The sequence below is a fragment of the Takifugu flavidus genome, chromosome 12 (assembly GCF_003711565.1).
Source record: "Takifugu flavidus isolate HTHZ2018 chromosome 12, ASM371156v2, whole genome shotgun sequence".
In the NCBI taxonomy this organism is placed as follows: domain Eukaryota; kingdom Metazoa; phylum Chordata; class Actinopteri; order Tetraodontiformes; family Tetraodontidae; genus Takifugu; species Takifugu flavidus.
In genome coordinates this window covers 10,395,583-10,421,364 of record NC_079531.1, presented here as the reverse complement: position 1 = coordinate 10,421,364, position 25,782 = coordinate 10,395,583, and the positions used below count along the sequence as shown (strand labels likewise).

The 25,782-nt window shown below is 38.6% G+C and overlaps 2 protein-coding genes and 2 long non-coding RNA genes across 9 annotated transcripts; 1 reads left to right on the top strand and 3 right to left on the bottom strand.

Annotated features, from left to right (window-relative positions):
• Window positions 1–243: 243 nt before the first annotated feature.
• Window positions 244–7,397, bottom strand: rffl (ring finger and FYVE-like domain containing E3 ubiquitin protein ligase). Of its 5 annotated transcripts, XM_057050238.1 has the most exons (9): window positions 6,745–7,017; window positions 4,198–4,372; window positions 2,462–2,659; window positions 2,305–2,386; window positions 2,141–2,223; window positions 1,612–1,807; window positions 1,424–1,447; window positions 1,151–1,349; window positions 244–1,056 (listed from the first exon to the last, which is right to left on the bottom strand). In XM_057050238.1, the coding sequence occupies exons 2-8, from the start codon at window positions 4,369–4,371 to the stop codon at window positions 1,159–1,161; spliced, it is 948 nt and encodes a 315-aa protein (XP_056906218.1). In that variant the 5' UTR covers window position 4,372; window positions 6,745–7,017; the 3' UTR covers window positions 244–1,056; window positions 1,151–1,158. The 5 variants fall into 5 exon arrangements, with proteins under 5 accessions (XP_056906218.1, XP_056906216.1, XP_056906219.1 ...); XM_057050236.1 differs by lacking the exon at window positions 6,745–7,017 and adding an exon at window positions 7,247–7,397 and having other exon boundaries at window positions 2,141–2,386; XM_057050239.1 differs by having other exon boundaries at window positions 2,141–2,386; window positions 2,462–2,572.
• LOC130535272 (uncharacterized) lies at window positions 7,367–9,963 on the top strand. Its single transcript, XR_008953077.1, has 2 exons — window positions 7,367–7,508; window positions 9,366–9,963. It is a non-coding gene; the product is annotated as an uncharacterized LOC130535272 (long non-coding RNA).
• Window positions 9,964–11,641: 1,678 nt separating this feature from the next.
• eif4h (eukaryotic translation initiation factor 4h) lies at window positions 11,642–22,660 on the bottom strand. Of its 2 annotated transcripts, XM_057050240.1 has the most exons (7): window positions 22,512–22,660; window positions 20,863–21,053; window positions 19,677–19,741; window positions 18,795–18,900; window positions 17,040–17,123; window positions 14,395–14,541; window positions 11,642–13,147 (listed from the first exon to the last, which is right to left on the bottom strand). In XM_057050240.1, exons 1-7 carry the CDS (start codon window positions 22,574–22,576, stop codon window positions 13,011–13,013), a joined length of 795 nt encoding a protein of 264 aa, XP_056906220.1. In that variant the 5' UTR covers window positions 22,577–22,660; the 3' UTR covers window positions 11,642–13,010. The 2 variants fall into 2 exon arrangements, with proteins under 2 accessions (XP_056906220.1, XP_056906221.1); XM_057050241.1 differs by lacking the exon at window positions 17,040–17,123.
• Window positions 13,500–14,388, bottom strand: LOC130535271 (uncharacterized). The gene is made up of 2 exons (XR_008953076.1): window positions 13,946–14,388; window positions 13,500–13,901 (listed from the first exon to the last, which is right to left on the bottom strand). It is a non-coding gene; the product is annotated as an uncharacterized LOC130535271 (long non-coding RNA).
• Window positions 22,661–25,782: the final 3,122 nt, after the last annotated feature.

The window sequence follows — 25,782 nt, the reverse complement described above, 5'->3', positions numbered from 1 at the left end:
AAGTAATTTGTCACCAAATAATTCATTCTGAATGTTAAGTTTGTTTAAATGTATGTGTGTGAAATGAATGTCTGTTTACTGCATAGCTCTTACGGTGCGAAGGAAATGTATAAACACCTGTAGAAGATTTTGACCATTTCTACCTGCATCCGGTCTGCCATTTTTACTTCAGGGAGACAGCAACCCTCAACCCCAAATCTTCTCAGCATATTAAGAAGTGACAGCCAGAAAAGAGTCAACATGTAAAAACATTTTTGTTGAATTTATTGTTTCATTTTGAAACGAGCTTTTTTGCACAAAAAATATAAACTTAGTCATGATGACAAGTTTCAGAAGACAAAGAGGCTCATTCATAAAGTCAAAGATTGAGGCTCCACATATGTGATCTATTACACATTTGTTCAAAACAGGGTTAGGTTCCCATATTACGCTGAATGCATGTTTTGCTGAATTGTCACACATAATTATTAGTCACCAGTCTGTGTGTGGTGACAACTTGAATTGTATGCCAGTACTCTCAGTATTTCTATTGAGCTGCATATCAGTGAATGAGACCCTACACAAGCCATTTAAATTTAGGTCCTGTAGTAACAGAGAGGACCTGGACAACCCCCCTGATAGCCTAGGCCATCTGACTATTACTGGTGAAGATAAGTCTGGCCACAAAGCTAATGTGTCAGCCACATTGAACTTTCTCTGAGTGGTTAGCATGGTGTAATGAGGTGTTTCATTTGGGAGGGGCTGCAGAGGGCAGCAGCTCATTTGCATAAATGCTACGGACACTAAATAAACTGTCCTGAGTAGGGCTGAAGAAGGTTTCAGGGCTAGGCTATATGCCTAAGATGAGGGGCATTTTCTTGCACAAACTTAAAACACATGTTTTGGGGGCCACATATTAAAGAAGCCATTAAGGCCAACTTGATATTTATTTATGTAGACAAGAGACAGACCTAATTTACAATAACATAGAAATCAATATATAAAAAAAGTCCTGAATCACAACGAAGTCCCGCCCTCTGAAGGATTTTCCGATTATTGCTTAAAAGATGATTGATCCTGCAGAGGTAAATAATGTCTATAAGTTTTCATCATAGGGAGTAATCCTAACATATTTAGCTGTAGAACTACAAGTTTGACAAATGAGATCTACCTGGGAGTTCATGACCTGAACACATGAACGGCTCTGACAACATACTGGCGACAGACAGGGCACTCATTCATCCTTTTGCCACATTTAGTGCAGGTGACCATGTGTCCACACTCCAGCAGAACACAGTCAATGGGACAGTCCATGCAGATCTTACAAAGATTCTCCTCCAAATTAGGAATAACACCTTCAGTGCCAGATTCTAATGTGTGAAATTTAGAAAATGATCATTACACTCTTACATGTCAATATATGAGTCATGAAACAAGAACTCACCTGGAATTTCAGCAGCATTCTCAGCTGAAAAACAAGAATCAGACTTTTTTTTAATAGTTATTCAAAGCAGATTTAAACAAATATCAGAAGAATTATGTTCCATAGTTATTTAATACACAGTTCTTGAAAGTAAGAATGACTTGATGCCTCCTTTGTTGTGTACCTCTTCATGACATTCTTATTCTCACCCTGAAGTCTTTGCTGCTCCAGGTATAGCCGTCTGACTCTTTCCATTAGCTCCCATTTTTCACAGCAGCCAGTGAAGTTGACAAAATTTCTTGCAAGGATTTCTTTCAACTGTCGGACACTGAGAAGATCAACATCATCCAAACAGCTGAGGTCTGACAGAGAGGCCCTGCGAATGGTAACTATAGCCTCATCTGACTTCCAGTTTTGAAAGAAAGGCAAACAAAGGAGAATAAATCAGACCACAATTGGGATTATTGTGACCACAATATGAAGATAATTTCTTCAGTTGTTATTGAACCCCAAATTGCACCCAAAGCTAAGTGTTCATTGTATGAATGAGTGAAATTAGTCATCTAGCCCAGAGACACCCTGTGAGGTCATCAGTGCTATCACTACGTAAAAGTGTAAGCAGATGAATGCAAACGTGAAGTAAAAGAAACATTAAGATCAAAACTAAGCACATTGTACACAAACACAACCCATTTATTACACAAGGATACCCATATCCCTTTTCAAGAATGAATTTACCTGGTCTCTCGCCTGAAAATCAGGTTCTAAATTGGTGACATGAGTGGGAGGGGTGGGGGAGTCAGGTGGAGCGGAGCCATCCTCTGAGATCAGGGATGGGGTGGAGAGGTCTGGGACATCACTAGTGATTTGACAATTGAGGTCATGATGTATGGTAGTCTCACCAAGGTTGACAGCAGTTGGGGAATCAGCAGCAGAATTGGGCAGCGAATACTGCTGACAAAGAACCAGCTCTACCAGTTCTTCCTTAAAAGAACAAAAACAATTGTTGAAAAGCAGGTTTAAGGCTAAACAAATAATACATCAACTGGTTAAAAATACCTTTTCTCTGCACAAGTGAGTAGAAATTCCATGCAGGTGCAAATACTCCCTCAGTTCTCTCACTTTTAACTTCATGAGCTCTGAACGAACCAGCAGATTGCCATAGAAATGCTGACAGGTATGACAGAGAAGAGGGCCGGACTCCAGCTGAGCAGAGCATTGGTTGCAATAGTTCTTCTTACAGTCCACACAAACATGCTGACAGACAAGACAGACAGCACCTGGTCTATATAATGCTCAGTGAACACAAATATACATCATGCTGGACTTGGGTTTTTCCAGGCTCTTTCATTATTGACACGCTTCACTATGCTGTGGTTTTATGCTTCATTTAGGGAAAACAGAATTTAGATTTTTTTTTTCTAATTAAAAACAGTGTACAGTGACAAAGGTATTTACTCTGATACTTGAATTCTTGGGGGACAATCAATTTCTGATGTTGCCAGTTTTGTGTTGTTTCCACACCTGGATTCAAGTTCATCTGTGCTGTATTTGATTTGGACATGATTTGGCTACAGAGATACATGCCTACACAATAATCTAAACCACATTCAGAATATGCTTTATTGGACAAGTACCTTTGCAGATACAAGTAATTTGCTTTCATCTGGTTTTGTCACTATTGGGTTTGCGTAGTAGAAAAAATAGTCTAAAACAGCTGCCACATCTCAGAATAAAAGTTCCCAAAACAACTTTCTGGGTTTGTGCAGAAGATTGGAAAACCCTCCAGAGTGTCTGATGTGTAACATATTCTCTCTGCCATAAGTGATGTTGTTAGGGATGGGACCAATCCAATCAGGTATTGTTATCAGGTTCCAGCATCAACATAATTCATGGATAAGAAATTTCTGATCCATCCTGCAGGAATGTCCAAACCATGAGTTAAATCTATAGTTTAATGTTCTCTACCGAAATTACTCCACAAGTGATTCCTGACAGCTAGTCTACTAGATGCTGGCCGCTAACTTTAGAACAGATTTTCTGAATGGAGGGGTGTCGTTAGAAAAAGAGAAAGAAACCATTCCACAGTTTGCAGCCTGGCAGCTAGCAGGCTAGCATTGAACAGCACTGGGGCTTTTCACGCATCAGGGCCACCAACGTGCAATTTTTGCATTATTCTAATGCATTCAATACATTAATGTAATCAAATATTTGAAAAAGGACCACATGACAATGCATCTAGCCAAGCGCAGAAAGACCAAAAAGCCATCAGTAACTGCTTCTGGGGAAAAAAAATTCTGGATTTGTGTTTAAGATTTGATTTTTCCTGTTAACAAGATTTCTTGGTTTTCTTATTTCCTTTTGTGACCTCACAATTTACCTCAAACTGCCTTTAGGGACATGTGGGCATAAATACTCGCACATACTTGCCTGTAGAGATAAATAGTTAATAGTCTCATAAAATTTACAATATTACAGCACAAAGAGCTCTTTTATCGGAATACTATCACGATCAGTAGCAATCCAAACTCAGTTATTGGGGTCAGACTGAAGGTGAAAAAAGTGGATCCTTTGATCATAAAACAGGTACCGTATTTTTGGGTTTATTTATGGGTTTGTGTCATTAGTACTATTGTTTTACTAGTGTTTTTTCTAGGGGTATCACATCACCTATTTTATGAAAGCCATTGCATTTTTTTTAGTCTTAAGGAAATTAAATATCACATTCTCTGGACTGTTAACGGAATCCCTCTGACATAATAAAGTTATCTATAGAATCAGACTGCAGCATTTACCTTTTTGGTATGTGCGCTGAAACAGATCCCACAGGCCTTACATGCAAGTTCTTGTTGGGGGGACGGTGGAATGCTGAAGGCTGAGTTAGTGTAGGAATTATGGTGACCTTCACTTTCACCAGAACCATCATCAGATGAATCAGGACACATCCAGTTACAGCAAGATGCAAACATGCTGAAGATAAACACACAAGCAGAGAATATTTTGAGAACAAATCCCAATATTAGTGTTTCTTTTGGCTTGGAGTGTATGTTTGTGTGTATGTTTATGTGTGTATATACACTGCTCAAAAACATTAGAGGAACACTTTTTAATCAGAGTATAGCAAACTATCAGTCAAACTTCTAGGATATTGATCTGGTCAGTTAAGTAGCAGAGGGGGTTGTTAATCAGTTTCTGCTGCTTTGTTGTTGATGAAATCAACAACAGGTGCATCAGAGGGGCAACAATGAGACGGCCCCCAAAACAGGAATGGCTTTCCAGGTTGAGGCCACAAATACTTTTTTTCCTTCTCATCTCTTTTGGCTGATTTTTTACTTACTGACTTTCTACTGCTGTAGTTGTTCATTTGGCTTGGATCAACATCTCTGTTGATAGCATGGTGCGGTACCTGGACGCTACAGAGGTTGCACAAGTAGTCCAACTCCTCCAGGATGGCACATCAATACGTGCCGTTGCAAGGTTTGCTGTGTCTCTCAGCACAGTCTCAAGAGCATGGAGGAGATTCCAGGAGACAGACAGTTACTCCTGGAGGAGTTGGACTACTTGTGCAAACTCTGTAGCATCCAGGTACCGCACCATGCTATCAACAGAGATGTTGATCCAAGCCAAATAAATAACTACAGCAGTAGAAAGTCAGTAAGTAAAAAAAAAAAATCAGCCAAAAGAGATGAGGAAGAAAAAACAGTATCAGTGGCCTCAACCTGGAAAGCCATTCCTGTTTTGGGGGCCGTCTCATTGTTGCCCGATGCACCTGTTGTTGATTTTATTAACAACAAAGCAGCAGAAACTGATTAACAACCCCCTCTGCTACTTAACTAACCAGATCAATATCCCAGAAATTTGACTGATAGGTTGCTATATTCTGATTAAAAAGTGTTCCTCTAATGTTTTTGAGCAGTGTGTATAAAAAAAAAAAAATCAGCCAAAAGAGATGAGGAAGAAAAAACAGTATCAGTGGCCTCGACCTGGAAAGCCATTCCTGTTTTGGGGGCCGTCTCATTGTTGCCCGATGCACCTGTTGTTGATTTTATTAACAACAAAGCAGCAGAAACTGATTAACAACCCCCTCTGCTACTTAACTAACCAGATCAATATCCCAGAAATTTGACTGATAGGTTGCTATATTCTGATTAAAAAGTGTTCCTCTAACGTTTTTGAGCAGTGTGTATAAAAAAAAAAAAAAAAAATCTCTTCCTCGCCCTCCTGGGCGGTGCCGCCTGCCTTCAGACTCGGGTCCTCTACCAGAGGCCTGGAAGTCTGAGGGTTCTGCGCAGTATCTTAGCTGTTCCTAGGACTGCGCTCTTCTGGACAGAGATCTCTGATGTGGTTCCTGGTATCTGTTGGAGCCATCTACTCAGGTTGGGTGTTACTGCCCCTTGTGTCCCAATCACTACTGGGACCACTGTTGCCTTCATGCCCCACATTCTCTCTATCTCCTCCTTCAGCCCTTGGTACTTCTCCAGATTCTCGTGTTCCTTCTTTCTGATGTTGCTATCACTTGGGATTGCTACATCTATCACCACCACTGTCTTCTGATATATACACACACACACACACACACATATGTTTGTGTATACATGTAACATATATATGTGTGTATACATATAACATATGTGTGTATACATATATGTGTGTATGTGTATACATATAGATACATACCGTATCTATTGTATGTATACACACACACACACGTGTATAAATATAGATATACATATGTGCGCGCGCGCACACACACATACATACAGCCTGTCTTTCTTAATTTTGCTTTTACTGTTTCTATGTAAAGCTCATTTAATTTCCTTCGGTCTGAAACAACCTATATAAGTTGCCTTGAAATGTTATAATCAATTACTGTTAACATCGTCTTCTTTAGTTTGTACATAGGTAAGCTTAAAAGTGTGTCTCCATTAACCTTTTTTATTCCAAGAAAACTTCCAAAATACGGAATTTTCTAACGTCAATACAGGGTGACAAAACTTGACACAACCAAATGTAACTCTAACTGAACCGAATTAAAATGAAGACTATTTTTTGTATTTTAGAAAACAAGAGTTGATAGCCTGATATCACGCACAAAATAATAAACTATGCGTTAGGACGAATAAAACAGAGTTAACTCGATTGTAACTGACAATATATGAAAGTGGTCCGAAGAGACCTGCTTAGCAAGCAAATCTGAGTTGGCACATAACGAGTTAACTTAGTACAATTTTGAAGATCAAAAAATAAAATCCAACAAGAAACAAACAAAAAAACGATGCTATCATTTGTATAACCAGTAAATTTAACAAACTAAACCGATCTTAACTTCACGAGTTTCTTACCTTTTAGTGACAAGCGACTGTAAGTTAGCCGTTAGCTTAAATAACAGACGAGACGCTTATAATCAATATTTATAAAATTCTGTTTAAAATAAACTGTTAAATAGCAACATGATGAGTCGTTCTTTCCTCAACTGAAGAATCGAACTTAAAGAACAGCAATGACGTCACAAAAAACAACCAGGAAGATGGAAGTGTCAAAAAATAAATAAAGTTTTCCTGGCCAAAAAAACAGATATGTCAGCGCCTGATCTGCGTACGGAACCCGAGCTGGTCGCTATCACTTCTGCGCACGTGCAGACATTTACGCATGCGCGGTTGTTTTCACGACGTGTCTTTTTTCCCCCTCCGCGTTCATTTACGTCAAAGGAATGCATAAATAAATAAAGGCAAAAACATATTTAAAATGAAGGCAGCAATGTTCCGCTAAAGTGAAAGAATTTTATGCTCTAGTAAGATATGTTAAACAAATAGCATATAATAATAATAACATAATAATACATACATTTGTACGTCATCTCTCCTCGTTTACCCGCCATTGACAGACCGTAAAGGCTGATGGGATATATTACCGAGTTCGGGTGCATCGGTTGTACTGTACACTACTTTTCGCAGTGTATTGTGGGATACATTGAGTGCACTACATAGGGTCCAGCGATGCTCACTAAGAATTCGGACACTATTTCAAAATGGCGTCCACACTATTGAGTGCACTATGTAGGGCAGGCATGTCCAAAGTCCGGCCCGGGGGCCAATCACGGCCCGCGGTAAGATTTCATACGGCCCGCAACTTCAGTCTTACAATGTATTATTTATGGCCTGCTGGCACTAACAGAATAAATAAATCACTAAAATGTAATTCCTCCTTTCTTGTAGATCTTGTAAAAGACAAGAGCAAAATTTACTTGTTTTAAACTTGAATGATAACAGACAACTTTGCATTACATTTATCAAACTCATGGAAATTTAAAGTATTCCATACAGTTCAGTGTTCAATGTTATCTGACTCTCCAGATATGAATTAAAGGCAGAAATGTGTTTTTAGAGTTGTTCACCTCTGCCTGAGTGGCTTATATTTGGTTACACTGCCATTTGAAAAATAAAGAGAATTGTGACAATGAAAATTGTTTTATAATAGTGTACATTTGCATGTAACTTTTCTGGTTAAAAAAACATCAGAAGGATCTACTGGCCCCCGGGCATCTTTACGTTATCAAATCTGGCCCTCTTTGCAAAATGTTTGGACACCCCTGATGTAGGGTATAGGGGGTGGTTTCGGAGACATATTGAAAGACATACATTTATAAACCTAACCCTAGCACATGAAGAAATAAACGTGCAAAAATTAATGGAAGAAAATTGATAAATGGGAGACAAGAATTGATACAAAAGAAAATAAAAAATAATAAATATATATAATTCTCCACTTCATTTAAAGACAAAAAAAATCAGGTTTCTGTGTTTTTTCTTGACCGCTATAGCCCTCTGGAGTGACGGGGAGGGTGCTGGAACCTGTCCACATTTTTTATGGGTGAAGGTACCCCTGAATGAGTGTCCAGATCAATGCAGGGTCATGTGTACTTTAATTTTTTTTAATGTACATCAAAGTTGCGATATACTGTTTAAATAGATTTAAATACCAAATGACATGGTTTGGGCTTGAAATTGTGCATTTTTGATATTAGGTAAAAGGTACAATTAAGGCACAATTAAATTATCAGGAAATGTTTGTCATTATAATCATAAAAGCCAAATATAACAGATTTGTAATTTAGGCTAAACTGACAGCACTAATAAAATGAGCTCTTTATAGTATGCATAAATTCAAGTGTTCAGAAGAAATGTTATTTTCAATATTTTATATGACAATAACACTTGAAATTAATGTTGCAGTGTTTATGTCCTTTGTGAGAAATTCTGCATAACTATAGAAGACCTTTATTGAAGACAACTGATTGAAATGAGTAAAAGTCATATTATGGCCTAGTCTGTCCTGAAAATTGTACAATCTTGCCCTGAATACAGAGTCCAAAAAGAAAGATTAATTTAAAAAGGTACTCTGTTCTGACTCAAATGCTGCTTTTTGAATTCTGATCAATACTTATTTACTAATACTATATTATGATAAATATAAAATAATGTATTTTTACTCTAGTGGCCTGGAACAGAGTTTGTTCCGCATTTGGTATCTGCAATAGTGTTTCATTCTCACTGAAGCTCATGCTCCGGGTGAAGTTCAGTATCCAGAAAAATATCGTTACATATGCTGGCCTGAACCTTACCTTGTTGCATCTTGTATTTCTTTTTTGTATGACTGGCTGAAGTTAGTTGATAACACCAATATAGACAACAGCTATCATACAACAGACTAGTATATTTTCAAAGTTTGAATCAAAGTTTCTTTGACCTTTGATCAGTGAAAGATCAATTGTGAAAATATCCTTCTGTGACAATGATATGCAGCTTGTTTGGCCAGTCTGAATCTCATAGTTAAATGTTAAATCTATGCAATTTCTTTTTTACTAATTGTACCTTATTTTGTTTGTTATTAATAAATTAATAATTTGTTCTCAATACATATATTTTTATCAAACTATAAATTGATTGTACATTTTGAATCACAGGGCCTCAATCCCAACAAGCAACAGTGGCAAGGAAAAACCCCCATAACAGGAAGAAACCTTGAGCCGGTCCAGTCTGATATGGGAGGACCCTCCTGCTGATGGCCAGTTGGGCAGAGAGGGAGGCGACGAAGGGACGAGAAGGTGGGACAGGTGGAAGAGAGGATAGGGCTTATAAAATTATGTCACTGAGCCAACACTCCACCTTTTCATATCACACAGTTGGATTGTTTGCTGATGTCCTAGCCATGTACCGTCCAGTCTTCTCAATTCCATTTTACACTGTAGAACCATCTGTTGAACCAACTCTGCAACGATTCTTTTTGTGATTTATGTTTGGGTTTTATATAAATGTTTACCAGCATAATCTTTCTTAAAATGTTGGTTTGAAGCTGATTTAACAGTGTATTTTCCTCACTGTCAGATCAATTGAATTGCATTTTATATTTTCTTATCTTCTGTCAGTGTCAGGTTGTCCAGCATTTACAAATAAGAATAAAAATGTGGCAAAAAAGCTGGATTCCTTTGGAAGATGGACAAAATGTGTTTTTCTGGGCCTGACATGATAAGTGGCATGAAAAAAAAGTCATGTTTGCATTTATAGATGTGGTCTGGCTGTTATTTTGTACTACAATTATTCTGTTATTATTCATGACTGTCCTATCCTTTAAGTGCAACTAGTGTGCATTCTTGTACTTGCTTAATAATGAGTACAAAATACTTCTAACAAAGTGAAGACATATTGCCCGGTTCTTACATCAAAGGACTGTTTGAGGGTTAGATGGTTTTGAGGTTGAGTTTAGAGGTTTTGGGTCACAGTTAGCCCTGGGGAAAGCAATACACGGTCCTCTTAGAGAGGCTTAATCCCATAGTCATAACAATAGTTGTCTACCACCCTAAAAAGGTGGGGGTTCAAAAAGGCTCTTAATCCTAACTCTAACCGTCAGCACAGTGCTATGTTTCAACCTTCACTGGCCTTCCTTGGGCAAGCTGGTCAAAACGAGTATGTGTGCCTGTTTGGACCTATAACACACTATTTGTCCCTTTTGCTTTTTCATTTCCCCTTTTATAAAATTTGTATTTGCATTGAACTGATTTACCTATACTTTCTTTTTGGTTCTTTCCCATCTTTGTGGGTGTCTTCCTTTGCTTTAACCAATTTGTGTTTTCATTTTGGCTTTCTCATTCTACTTGTGTTCCCTTATTGAATGGATTCTATTGTGATTATCCAATTTGTTTTTTCTATCTATATCTTCATTTTTGTGTTGTTTGAAGTTTTAACTTTAATTCATGTCACACACTAGAAGGACGAGTGTGATGTAGCAAGTGGAAGGGGTTTTGATAATAACGGCAGAATTTTAAACCAGGTAAAGTTAATGGGTGTACAGTATTTGTCAAGTAAACCAAAAACAACAAACTTACAGTAATCAAGGCAAGAAATGACCAGGGTGTGAACCAAGATAGCATCTTAATGGTGAACCTAGGATGCTGGGATTCAGCTAGCTTTGGCAGACAGCCAAGTGGTTTAAACAGTTGATATTATCAGGCAAAGCAGTAGAGAGCCTCCGTAAGACATGAGGGAGGAGAAAAGGAGGTCAGTTTACAGAGTTTACATACTGTACCATCAGGATTTTTTGGCTGCATCTGAGGAACATACAGAGCACATCTTCTAATCACATGGTTACCCTATAGAGTCAGCTGTGAGCCTATAAACATCAATAAGACCATCTAGCATACCAAATACAAAGTGAAGCGCTAACACTTCAGCCACTGCACTAACCTCCAACAGGTGGGTAATACACACACAGGAGTAAGACTGCCACAAATTGGATGTGCCTCAAAGCCACGGAGCAAAAGAGGAAAAGAACCAGACCCTTCTATAAGGAGCCCCCAAGCTAATTGTCCAGAAACTGCAGGTACAATGTGGACAGGAAAGAGAGGGCCATCTCTCCAGCTGTAGCCAGTAAAATTGTGGATTATCAAGTCACCTTTTCAAGGGTGAAGTTAGGAGGACATTGAAGAAGACAAAGAGTAGGAAGTCAGGCAGTCATGATATACCTGGTATGGTATGGAAGCACTTGGGGGAGGTTGCTATGAAGTTTTGGACTAGGCTGATCAATAAGATCTTACAGAGTTAGAGGATTCTTCAAGAATGGAAAGGTGTGCTGGTGCTGAAGCTAAAAAAAAAGATGAAGTACTAAACTATAAATTCAAGATGAAATCTACCAGAGCATTTATGTTACTTTTTTTTTTTGTTTAAAAAAAGCTCAATAGACATGTTAATGATGTCTGGTGATCATTTTATTGCCATAAACAGTGAAAAACCAAAGAAAAGGGAAAAATGTTAAAACATTTATTTTGGAGTACAAAAAAGATCAAATCAAAGAGTTTGTCAGCTGCAGACTTTCTGAAAAACCAATGGATCATTATCACCTGAAACCAGATTAGCCCACACATTCAAGTCTGAAACAGATTCATGCAGAAATTCCTTTTCTAAACAATTTCATAAACATGGCAGTTGGCTTCAACACCAAGAGCACAAAAAACTACAATAAAGCATCAAATTCTATTGTGATGTTAGCGCCACCACATGGTTTGGAATTAGCTCAGGTTGCAGTCAAAGGTGTGAAAAGACAGAGATCCAAGTAAAAATGGGTACAATTTAAAGGATAAAACAAGATTTATCACCAGTCCATTTCTCTGCCATTATTCCCAAAGGACAGAAAACATGGAGTAGAAAAATTAAAAATAGATTTACCACCTTTATCACCTTTGTAAACCTTTGATGTTTTTGTTTTGAAACTGAATACAGCCAGAATTAATTTTTAAATCTGATTTGACATTTGCTGGACAAATTAAACAAAGCTAAACCCCTATTTTCTTTTACCCAACCAACCATTTGGGCATGTGGTTTGTCTACTGAGTACACAGGTTATTCTACTTTCAAAATGGAGAAATAATTTTAAAAATAATCTCCCCTTTTCTGTTCACAAGCCAGCAACAGAGATACAATGACATCCCCAGCGGATTAACATGACAGATCCAACACTCATGGCAGCACACGGGTGTTTTACTGGCTACCTGTGACTGAGGGGTGGAGCTTCTTGTGAGCCACAAATTTGACAAGCATAAACCGACCAGATAAGAAAATGATTAAAACAAAGATGCACCATGACTGGTGAAAGTGTGGCACTGTCAGATTCAATGACAAAAAAACCCTGCAATGAACCAACCGGAAGTGGAGTATAGCAGCGGCTGAATTACTTCCTCTGGCTTCTTCCCAGGGGACAATGTGGTGGGTGAAAAAGGAATATAGAGAAAGGGTCATGGGACAATGCAGGGGTGACATCACAATAAGCTATGGTAAAATGGGGCGGGGAAAATCTCAGGCATGCATCAACAAGCTGCTCATTTGTGTTTAAAGGTAGTCACCAGTGTGTTGTGTATATTTTGACTACGAATAAATATTCTGCTGAAAGGAACTCAAACAGGAAGTAGAAGACGAAGAAGAGGGTGGTGTCCACTCAATCGTTGGCTGTCAGGAAGGAATGCTAACTGTGGCATTTCTTTGTTTCCTTGTTAAAGTTCTCCATCTGTTCACTGCTGACCGTCCCAAACCCTTCCTCCCTAGCCTCACGGCCCACAGTCTTATTCTTTATCCTTGATGATCTCCTCCCGTGGCTTGGCTCCACCAAAGATTTTCGAATTTGGGTTGGCCACCTGGTTAAGCGGCTCAGCCACAGTTCGAGGCTTCAGCTGCAGTCGAGGTCGCTGCGCACGCTCCTCTATAAGAAATAAAGTCATTACATTATATGTGTCGTACAGTCAGTCAAATTCAATTTAAAAGCTCAAAAAACAAATCACTATTTCTCAATGACTTATTGTTATTCTAGACAAGACACTAATTCCTCAAACTCACTGCCAGTTCAGTTTAGACATGACTTAAATATTTAAGTCATTAAAATTAATGTTATGATTTCCATTGCTTGTTTTTAAGGTTTTAAATGGATTACCAGCTCCTTCATCAGAAAAAAAATCATGTTCCTATTTGTTACTGGTGTAAGTCATTCTCTCAAAAAAATTGACCAACACTGGTCTCATCTTTCCACAACCACTCTCAGTGAATGCAAAGACAAAGCCATTAAGCACTTTTAATTGCTACAGAACATGACTCCATACACCCACTTAATAAATATCTTACCCCACCTGCTAATGGGGTGCCAGTACAGGCCTCCAAGGTGCATCAGAGTACATTTTGGTACCAGCCCAATATCCCTACATTCTTCAATAACAGTGAGAGTGTGAATACAACCATTTATCTTCATGTAGTGGGAAGAGTTGTGTGTATTAAAGTGACCTCCTGTTGACATGTGACCTAAAAACCTCATCAAGAAGGTGCATTAGCTCAGAGACCCTTCTAGATGACTGACCTTTTCACCTTCACTCTAAGGGAGAGCCCAAATACCCTAAAGAGGATTATTCTCTGCCACTTGAAGAAAAAGTTGAGCTTTCTGATCCCGATATATTTGATTTTCTCCACTTGGGGCAGGATCCAGGAACTGGAGAGGGCACTCCAACTGTACATAATGGCCCCGATTCAGTAGGGATTGAAGAGTGTGACCTGATGAGTCAAGACAACCACAAAATGCTCAATCCTGACCACCAACACAGACCCTTTTGCACCCAGGACACATCCTGAAATTCTGTCTCCCCAGAGAGAGCCTCTCAGCTGGTTTGGGACCTGGGGATCCCCACTGGAAGAACGGAACAAAGCGGCCGGGGAGAGGAAGACTGGACCTCTCTGCTTAGGTTACTGCCTTCCCAATCCGGCTCCAGATAAGTGAAAAGACACGTGTGGGCTGAGTTATAGTCAAGCTTAGCATTGCTGTGGGATAGGTCGACATTTTCATTGTATTCCTTTTTATTGTGTTTGAGTTGACACACCCTGCAGAAAACACGTGTGCAGTATCAACTTTACATTTTAATAGCTTTTTGCTTCAATATCACTTTAAAAAAGAAGAAGTGATGTCACCTTCAGAGGGTTCCCTGAAGTCTGTTCCCCCACGTGGGGGTCCTTCTCTGTAACGACCTGGACCTGCACCCCTCCTGTCACTGGGACGACCAGCACCTGTGCCGCCACCTCGACTTCGCCCTCCCATATAATCATCATCTCTATAACCTATAGGTGCAGAAACATGGACTGTTAGTACTGTCACCTTCAAGAGACTTCGAGCCTAAAACAAGTCAATAATGAACAGGAGAGTAATGAAAGTCTTGGCACTGAAGAACTGATGGGTTAAAAAGACTAATATGGAAATAAGACAAGGAAGAACCTAGCAGTTTCCAAAGGACATGCTATTTAGCAGTTTATCTTAGCATTCAGTGGAAAGCAGTTCTGAAGAGCCGAATAATTCGAGGTTGCTGGAAAGTTTGGTATTTTTACAAACCCCACTTCATTCACAGACGAACTGAGGTTAGTTTCACAAGTTCCTTGCACATAGCTTGAACAGCTATTTTTTAAATTATTGTTGTTACCATTGAGTTTATCAGTATCCACAATAGGCTAGCAACAGCTAACACTATACGGATAATGAGGCGGTAGATCAGCCTGTAAGGTACTGGTCTGGGTGTGGGAGGGTTTTCAGTTCAAGCCCAGTTGCAGAAGTGCCAGGATATTTTTTAAGCACTGCCAAGGTTACCCTTGAGCAAGTCTTAAACCCCCAAATGCTCAGAGTGCCCGTCGATGCCAGCTGACACATCTTCCTAAAAAACATTTGTTCATATATGTTCATGTATACTTGTGTGTAACAACCAAAGTGTATAAACAATCACTCACACTCCATGGAATTAATAAAGTCTTATTATTGTAATTACTAATAGAACTATTAAGATGTACTTTATTCATCCCCGTAGGGAAATTGAATTGTAGTAGCAACCTATACAAAGTATAGAAACAGAATAAATAAATACAAATAAGATTAGAACGTTATAAGCATATAAGAATGCTTTTGTCAATGTCTTTATAATGTCACCTGCCAATTCAACATTTCAAACAGAAACCTCTTGCAAGACCACAACAGTAACTATCAGGAGATTTGACATATTCCCTTCATATACATCAAAGCTGAACATAAATTGAGATGGTAAAGAGGACACAAAGACTTCAGCCACAGAAAAACCACGCAACCCACATAGTGAAGTGCCTTGAAAACTCAGATAAATGCTCATTGACATTCATATTCTGCAGATGTCCATCAGGTATGATAACCTGAACAAAGGAGATAGAATCATTAGTGTTGAGACAATGTATCCTTTTACCTTTGAAATTTAGATTAGAACTGAGAAAAAGGGATAAGGTTTTAGATAGGTCAGATGAGGACCTGAAACAAATAAGACAGTAGATCAGAATGCTGCTGACAGCTTCTATGGGACTGTGCATCTCTACTAGAAGGCCAAAAATATAAGCACACTGAAAATCAACATCATCTTTCAGCTATTAACTTGGGAGTTGCCTGTTATGTGGACTTTTATCCACAGCAGCTAATGATATGTTAATGGAGACTCATTAATTTATATTTAAGGGTTAGGGTCCTAACTACATACAAGGAAGATATCTATTGTTATAGGGTTAGGCCTGACCTGCTGAAAACCAGAGAACCCGGAAGAAAACCCACACAGACAGAGGGACAGCATACTAAGTCAAAGGATAAATGTAGATGAGAATCAAACCTACAACCTTCTGGCCGAGAGGCAAACATGCCAACCACAACAACATGTGCAATGAAACTTATCGTATTACATCCTGGAATGTAAAAAAGCAGTTTGTAAGAATGGATTTGGTCAGTGACTTCATGGTGAGACTGCTCAGTTATGAATATTTACTAAGCAGTCAGTATGGTCAGTGATAATTGACATATCTAAATTTAATTGTAATTTGTTTTCTATATCTCTGAATTACTGCACTGATGTATCAATAATTCATCACACGACAGCTACATCATCATTTGAATTAGAGTGTTGCCCATTATATCTAGTCACTCTAATCTATCTGCCATTGTACTTTGAGCATATGGCAGTGGCTCTCATGTGCCATGTTTCTGGAAAATATATTACTGAGCCTCTCTGAAAGCAAGAATATTGCCAGAATTCTTAAGTCATCAGAATCACCATTGAATTTGGCTCCGCCCACATCCATCACCTCTGGACAGAGAGTCCCCGACAACAGGCGGTGGCTGTTTGGCCACCTAAACGACAGACAGGAAAACTTTCAATGAACCCAACTAATATTTTTAATAATTTATCCAAAAACAGTAAACCTAAACTGTCTTTGGTCACTCAAAACTGTCTGAAAATACAACCCAACCACAGCACATTAGAGTGACAAGTCCATAACTGCAGCATTGAAATCTATTATGTTGCTTAAAGGAGGAACACTACAAGATCTCCACCACAGGATGCAAAGTGTGATTAGTTCATACTGAGAGCCTTGAGCTAATGCTTCAACACATGTGCCAGCCATATATAAGCAAGAAGTTAAAATATCAGAACACACAGTATTCTTCAGGTTACCTGAATTAAAGTTCAAATCAACACATCTGTGTGGTTAACACTAGCACAGAAATGAATGCCCAGTATGATTGATCAGCCGCAATCTCCTTCTCATCTTTCTAACCCCACCTCCTCCTGGCTGGTCGAAGTCCTCACGGTTGTCACGTCCTCCTCCTCCTGCTCCTTTGGCAGATCCTCGACTACCTCCTTTTCCTGCAGAGGACAGTGGGACTTTAACACGGAGAGGAGGTGCTGGCAGGTGACTGGATAGGAAACTATCAAGGATAGGATAGGAAACTGCAAGAAGCCCAGATCTCCTTTAAGGATCAGGAAGAAGCAGAGTGTAGGTGTCCAATAACCAATCAAGAGGATGGATGTTAGAGGCAGTGAAGAAGAAAATTTCAGAAACATGGCAGGGCCCCACCTGCAGACAGAAATCTTCTCTTTGACTGAGCTTCTCAGTCAATGCTTTATCCGGACTGATTGACCTTAAGTACTTAAAGTAATGTTGGCCACTGATTTCTCTTTATTTAGCTAATGGTTTTTGCCATAATACGAATTCTAACAGTTGTCCAATATGGCCAACCCCATTAATAAGGCAAGAAATTCCACTAAGTAAACCTGACAAGGCACACCTGTGATGTGAAAACCAGCTCATTGAGAGACCAAGGGTTTGCAGCACTATGAGAAAAGCAAAGGTTGGCTACTTTGAAGAAACTAGAATATAAGACATGTTTTCAGCTATCTAACACTTTTTTGTTAAGTACATAATCCCACATGTGTTCATCATTTTCATGCCTTCAGTGAAAAACAGTCCAGTTGAAACAGAAAACTACTTTGGAGAAACTACAATGAAAATAGTCATGAAAATGAAGAAAACATATTGAATGAGAAGGTGTATCCAAACTTTTGGCCTGTATTGTGTCCTGTACTGTACAATATTTTACAGTTGTGATTAAACATTCAGGTGAGAACTGACATATGAGGATGATGACAAGGACTGACAGACAAAGAGTGCTCTTTCTTTAAGGTGACCGCTAAATCCCGTTCCAGGTCATGGTGACAGTGCTGGAGCCTCTCAGCTGCATATGGGTGATGACAGGCCTTGGATGAGTTGCAAGCTCAATTCAGGGCCCTATGTGAACATTTGGGGATTTGTTGCCTGCTCAAGGGTACATCAGTGTTGCTCTGAGGGCTCTGTTCTGGCACCTCCCCTTACTACCAGAACACCTTCCATGATTTGGATGCACAGGAACTTGAATAGGAAATCCTCCACTTCTCAGTTTAGTGCCCAGGCTTTAGCAGAACCACAATGTTGCCCAGAATAATTTGTTCAGTTTCACAAGTACACCTACAGATACCTGTCTGTTATGATAAAAACTTCAGGTAGGAGAAATCAAATGCACATGTGCCATGATTCAAAAATTTCATATATAGAATTTGAAACCCTGTCTAGAACAATTGAAAAATAGCCACATGAGGGCAGTGCAGTATTGTCATCATGGTTTTGGTTTTATACCGATCAATGGGATGTTGTGTTTTTCCAAACACTGAAATAATATTTAGGATCAATGTGAAATTTTTTCTATTATTGGCTTTGATTTGTTATTTTGGATTAGTTTTGTTGATTTTAGTAAGAGCATGTTTTAAATTGTGGAAAAGTTGTCCAAACGAGTAGAATGTTGTATGTACACTTGTATGTATGTGTATGCGTGCATATATGCCTATATGTATGTATGTTTCACTGATATCCTGACCTGAAGGATACTTATCCAAAAACAATGAGTTCACCTATCTAGGTTTTAAAAAAGCCTTACATTTTTGGTCCATAGAAATACAAAATTTAGATCTATACATACCAGGTGGTGTATTCCATATTCGTACCTTTTGCATCATCTTTCCTATATCCAAATCCGCCACTGCCACCACCTCCTCGTTCCTGTCTTCGTCCCTCTGCAATGTCAACCCTCAGCGACCTGTCTTCTAGGAGCTGCACACAAATACAATGACTAATGAGCAAAACTAATTTAAATATATCATCAAAGTGTTTCCAGATTATGTCTTCAGTACAGTCAGAAGTGTTTTTTGTGTGAAGGAAATTAATAACCCATTTGGAAAACACATAGAAGCAACTCAAGGAAGACCTTGCTAGTGATTTTAAACAACAGAAAGACAACTCAATCATTCAAGAGAAACAGAATATATTAGATTCCCTATAGAAAACAACATTGCCTCTACCAGTGTTGGCAGATGGAAGAGCCAAATGAATCACTACAATATTTTAATCAAATTATACAGATAATTCACTCCAGCTCATTCCATACATTGTCAACAGGAAAGCACATAAACAGGTTTAGGGGCGGGGCAACTTTGACACAGTCGACTGAATAGGTGACGGGTCACATAATTACTTTTACTTTTCTTAACATGCATCAGGATTATCTACATGCGAAATGTGTTTGTTACGTTTTTACCAACAGTGAAAAATGGCACGTTATTATCCACTAACAACTTGTAATCTGACCTGATTTTCCCAGCTAGTGATTGAATATTTAAAGTTTAATCACAATTATGGTAATGTCTAGGGTGACCAGCTCTCCTTTTTGGCCTGAACAACTCTTTTTTTCAAACTTAGAAATGTGCCTGGAATTTTAAAATCATCCAGGATTTTATTCATTTTTTGTACTAGAGTCTCAAACATGTCTACATTGAATTTGCATGGTGTTCTGTTGTTCACAAAGAAGTCACCCCCCACGCTTCACTTACTGCACCATCATATGTCAATGCTTCTTTTAGAGACTCCAGATCTTCGAATTCAACATAACAAAAACCTGAAAAAGACCCAGGCAGGGAAAGAAAGTTAATGTGATGACATTTAATGGACTCAGAATTCTGCCCAGATTACAATAATATTCCACTGTATTTAGAAATACCAACAATTTAAACAAAATACTAATGTATAAGCCATCAGATGTGCATGAGAATAATATTATAAAAAAAACTATAATTTCCTTTACAAGTACAAAAATAAAGTTCTATTGGCTCTGGACAAATGGAATGAAAATGTGAAACCAGTAAGGTCAGACTTCACGTTTAGTATTCTGCTTAGATTTCAACTTTTTTTATTTATTGGTGTACCGGCAATCATGACACAACACATGTGGTGAGCTCCACTGGCTCAGTTGATATAATCAGATATGGAGCTCACCACATGTGTTGTGCCATGATTGCCGGTACACCAATAAATAAAAAAAGTTGAAATCTAAGCAGAATACTAAACGTGAAGTCTGACCTTACTGGTTTCACATTTTCATTCCATTTGGCCAGAGCCAATAGAACTTTATTTTTTTTTATTTCATTCATTCATTCATTCATTCATACATACATACATACATACATACATACATAAAAACCTGAAAAAGACCCAGGCAGGGAAAGAAAGTTAATGTGATGACATTTAATGGACTCAGAATTCTGCCCAGATTACAATAATATTCCACTGTATTTAGAAATACCAACAATTTAAACAAAATACTAATGTATAAGCCATCAGATGTGCATGAGAATAATATTATAAAAAAAACTATAATTTCCTGATATATATATATATAATATATATATATATACATATATATATATATATATATACATATGTATATACACATATATATACATATATATATACATATATACATATATATACATATATATACATATACATACATATATATGTGTGTGTGTGCTTGTGTGTGTGTATATATATTTTATATATATATATATATACACATACACACACACACTTTAAAACTTTCAGAACTTTATTCCTGTCTGCAGTCTACTGAACAGATCTGGCTGGGCAGGAAATCCAGCCCACAGTGTGTAATATTTTGACTTGGCCCTTAAATGGGTGAGTGGCTCTAGGTTATGAATGCTTTGTTCTTAATGAACGCACCTTTGAACCTGTCTGTTTCTTTGTCTCTGACCAATCGGATGCTGCGGATGTTGAGTTCTTTGAAGATTTGGTCAATGTCCCCCTGCACCGTTTTAAAAGGCAGGTTTCCTACATAAGCAGTGAATGGCGGCTCTGACGGCAGCTCCTTCTGCTTCCTGGGACCTCCAGAGGTAGCAGCTCCAGGGCGGGGGCTTATGGGGAAGAAAAACATAAAGAGAGCAAAAATAATGTGTCTTTTTATTAGGAATCTGTGTCCAGCTAAGAATTCCAAACAATAGAGTTAGAGTTATAAATCATAAAATTTGAGTGTGTTTCATTGCATGTATATATAAATGCAGATGTAATGTAATGCCCTAGTGATATATCGCTTAATTGTCATAGGATTTCGTATATAAACAACAACATTAATAATACTGTTCATGAAAAAAACACCCCCAAAACAGGGCAGCTACTGTATATTTCAATACACAGTTCATCATAATGATAATAACTGATAATATTGACACCTGCTGCCTTTTCCCTCTATAGAGCAATGCTATCATTCTTTACAAAATCAAACTAAATATGCTTTAATGAACAAAATTCCCTTTGTAATCAGAAAAGGGTAAAATTAGTTAAAAGTGAGATGAGGTCTCACATGTGAGACATAAATGCAGGTGTTCAGGTGAAACCAGTATGCTTGGTTGCTGGGTCGATACTAATGGAATGAAGGTGAATGAATTGAGATTTGTTGCAGATCAAGGTTGCAGCTGAGAGAAAGAACGAAAAAGTGCGTGAAACTGTTGAGGCAATAGTCCAAGTATGTGAACAAACGAGACCAAAAAATGAGGGCAGAAATTGCAACAACACTTTTTTTTCCTAACAATCTACAAATGTGAAGCTGTTTAGCAGAACCCTTAAACGGCCTTTGTTTAGAACAGATATCTGAGGTTTTTCTACCGAAGATGTCGTTTCAGTAAATGGCGTCACACACAATCTGTACAAAATTTAATTGCAACTAAAGGGCTCGCTTCATTTGCAGCAGCATCGGCGATCAGAGAATGTGACATTTATTACGGGATTGTTTTAATGGTGATGAAGGATTCATTCTAACATGAACGATGAATCATCTGAATTTATTGGTTATCAAGACCCCTACCAAATGTTGCAACTTTTCAAATATGTTTTGCATTACAACGTAGATCAATTATCCATGTAACTAGCACAATTTTAGAAAAACAGTTTAGAAAGGTGTGTGACCATGCGATGCAGCCATGCGGGCAATCTGCAGCTGCACCTCCGCCACTAGTTCGTAAGACTGGAGCCTCCTGTTCCGAAACGAACAAGGAAGTCTCTACAAGCCAAAACCCCGTGGAATATAGCTATTAAGTGTTTTCTGCAGAGAGTCGGGGGATTAACGCAACGTGGGCTCATTTCCGTTAACTAGAAAGGCCCAAATGATTAGCCTGTTAGCTCCAGTGTCGCTAGGTTCTACGCGGTTTCCCGTTACCCCGAATGCCAGCTCGGGGTACAGTGAAGACCGAGCAACGGGGCCTGGCCCTTGTGCAGAGGATATTAACATCGAACATAACCCCAATTTAGCTATAGTCAAATGGATCCATTTTTTGGAGGAAATATGGCTCAGTTGTCAGTTACAATGGACATCTCACCCTCTGCTGCCGCCGAAGCTTCCATAGGCCCGATCTCGATCGTCGTAGTAGTCGAAGTCCGCCATTACTGCTGATGTGTGTGTCGAAGGAGGTGGTCCTACACGTCACTCAGCGAGCCAGATGAGTCGGCCGCGTATCGCCTGATCGAGAAATGCGACTTTTTTTTGATTGTTTGTTTGTTTAATCAAGTATTTAATCAAAAAGACACACAAATATGATTACCAGCGATCTACATTTCATTAAAATAATAAAATATAAAATTTATGAAATAAAAGAAAAATCTATAGATAAATCAATAAAGCACATTAAGTACTGACTTACAAATTCTTAAACAAACAGATATTATATTCTTGTGAAGTATTACTAGCACATAGCTTGACCAGCCACCTTTATTAATGGAAACTCTTCTTGGAAATATATTACATTTTTGGTTGAAAGTTCTCTGAACAGACATTTTTAAGATAAAGTTTGTACATATATATATATTATTCTGTAGATACAATTTTACGCAGTCTAGTGATGTAATTTTGGCCAGAGGTAACAAAAATATAACGAGATTCATTGCTACACTCAAATACCTTTGATTTCAATCCAGGGCAACTGAACTTGTGTTATCTTTTCTTCCTTCTGTCAGAAGTCATTTCACCTTTTACTAAATACACTTTAACCATATGTATTCTAATGTAATTAGCATAACCAACATTCATTTATTTCATATAAATAGTCTTAATATGTGGGGTTTCCAGGCCATGCTGGTGTCTGTGAGGCTATTGCCTAGTTTATTCCCACTGTCCAAAAACTTGAACTTCAGTTTCATTAGAGGCAAATGTGTCCTGATAGAGTGAGCCACTGGTGTGTGTCCTGCAATGGATTGATCACTCATTCATCTGATTGTGTGTTTTGTTCTAAGTCACTATTCAGGTGCATCTCCCTTTATATGTACTCTAAGGTCATCTTTGTATGACCACGAAAGTTACAGTGATACAGAAAAGGTTCAAGGGTCTGGGATCACCAGGCTATTTACCAAAGCGAGCAGAAACTTCAATGCTCTTCAATGCTGCTCCACCTGGACTCTGTGAGGTCAGCCTGGTAGTCCGATGGGCGAGGGCATCAACAGCACAGGGCCAAATAGATTCTATACAACCTCGACAAGAACTGTCTGAAGGCTGAACCTCTTATGGACTCTGATGAAAACGGCTTGGGTCAAGCAGAGCATTCCATCATAGTGGCACAGGGCTATGGTCATCTGTGTAGATTCTCAATCATTCAGGTCATAGTTATCCAATGAAGGTTTTCTGTGTCAACTAGACTGTTTTTCTTCTCTTGAAGACATTTCATCTTCTATCCAGAAGGCTTCAAGAAGTCCAGTTGACACAGAAAACTTTCCTTGGATGGCAATGGTAGTCTAATCCCCAAAGAGCAGAACAGACCATCACCCAGTTCAGGAGAATAGTCCTGCTGAATGTCAAGAGCACAATTTCCTTCTCAGTGATGGCACGTAGTATGACTTTCAATTTGATGAAGAACATTGTTACCAGGTGCCAGGGGGCTGGGATCCCAGTTTTACCAGAATGTATGGAACATGATCAGATCGAGGGGGCAACAAGGGACAAGAAAAACATGCATGGTGTGGCGAGAATTAACTAATGCCAACTGGTCAGAGCTACACCAACTGGACGACTTCTACATCACCCAGAACTTCAGGACGATGGCAAGCTACATCCATGACCTGCATATGTGCCTTATGCTGCCAGACTTCACCACCACGCAGCAGATGAAAGTGGCAATCGCAGTGGGATGTTCCATCTCCCCTATCCTCTCCATCACAATGTTTGAAGTGATCCTGATTAGAGCAAGGCAGGTGTTTAGAAAGTTTCCCACTATACTATACACAAATGTAAATATTTGATTCAACTAACCTTGTTAAAAATTATATTAAGATTAGACTAAATCAAATCTGAACTGCACTGAAACACAGCATTTTTAATTACTCTCAGAAATGACTAGATGAAAGCTTTGTGTTGTCTGAACTTGCCAAAGTAGTTCTCCCCATTAGCATCAGGTTTTAGTGAAGACAGTATAAACAAGTGTCAATTTGGCATCACTAGATTGAAAATAATGATAATGCTGCTGTGGAACATTATTGTCTTCATCATTTAACAGGAAGACACCATCTGAGACCATTGGCCACAAGTCAAAATTTCACTTGTCAGTTCCACTCTAGGTAGCAAAGGGTGACAAGTTTTGACAGTTGTATGTGTTACAGTTATCAGCTTTTGAAGTTAACTGTGAAGGAGTGCGCACGGTCAAAGGACACAAGCAACAGATTTGGTTTCATTTAAATGATAATATCCTCAAATCAATATCCTCACCTTAAATAGTACATGAAACAACTGTTTCTGATATTATATATATAAACATAATCAATATGATTGATTGAATGTGACTTAGTAGTAAATCTTATCCATCTGCTCAGACATCTTCAAAAATGTCCCCTGAGATTGGATGAGTCAGAGGCTCCAACCCTTTCTGGACACAAACTTTATTGTTTAATTAAAAATGCGCCCTTACTGACAATATATTGTTAGATAAATTAACAACCTTATATTTGTGAGGACTCATATTGTAAGCATCGCACGCACACACACACACACACACACACACACCATCTACTGTAGCCAACACATCCACCTGCTGCTAGAGCAGGGGTCACCAACACAGTGCCCGTGGGCACCAAATCGCCCGCAATGACCACATGAGTCGCCCTGTTCTAAAAAAGCCTGTTCTAAAAATAGCAAAACTCGCAAGTGACGTGCGTCTAAGAATTTTTTTCTACTTTTTTAAATCACACCTGCATTTACATGGATTTTAAAATGACAATGTAAAAAAAATTAAATAAATATATATATATATATAAAGTGAAGGTGAACTCTGACCTAGTTCAAATGTCAGTATTGTGCGCATGAAAGAACCTTTGCGCTTGTGGAGAATAAACTAGCGGGCAGTGAAGATGGTGGATGGAGTGCAATTTTCTACCCCAAAAACATGGCAAAAAGAAGACAGTAAATTTATCATTTTCAAAGTGAATGGGAGGAAGAGTAATTTTTTACTACTGTGAAAGAAAGGTATGTTGCATTTGTGGGGCGACTGTGATGACGGCGAAGCAGCACAATGTGGAGCGACGCTTCACTACGCGTCATGAAAGCTACAATGCTAACTACCCACCGGGAATCATTCTACAGTCAGAGAAGGCCCATGAGCTAAAAAGTGT

Coding starts and splice junctions, on each gene's coding strand:
- rffl (XM_057050236.1), bottom strand. CDS start 4,371: ATGTTTGCATCTTGCTGTAACTGGATGTGTCCTGATTCATCTGATGAT. Junction 2,660..4,197: donor TCAGCGCACATACCAAAAAG/GTAAATGCTGCA, acceptor CTTGTCTGTCAG/CATGTTTGTGTGGACTGTAA. Junction 1,808..2,140: donor ATTTTCAGGCGAGAGACCAG/GTAAATTCATTC, acceptor CAAAACTGGAAG/TCAGATGAGGCTATAGTTAC.
- eif4h (XM_057050240.1), bottom strand. CDS start 22,576: ATGGCGGACTTCGACTACTACGACGATCGAGATCGGGCCTATGGAAGC. Junction 19,742..20,862: donor AGAAACAGACAGGTTCAAAG/GTGCGTTCATTA, acceptor GGTCTTTTTCAG/GTTTTTGTTATGTTGAATTC. Junction 18,901..19,676: donor CATTGACATATGATGGTGCA/GTAAGTGAAGCG, acceptor ATTTGTGTGCAG/CTCCTAGAAGACAGGTCGCT.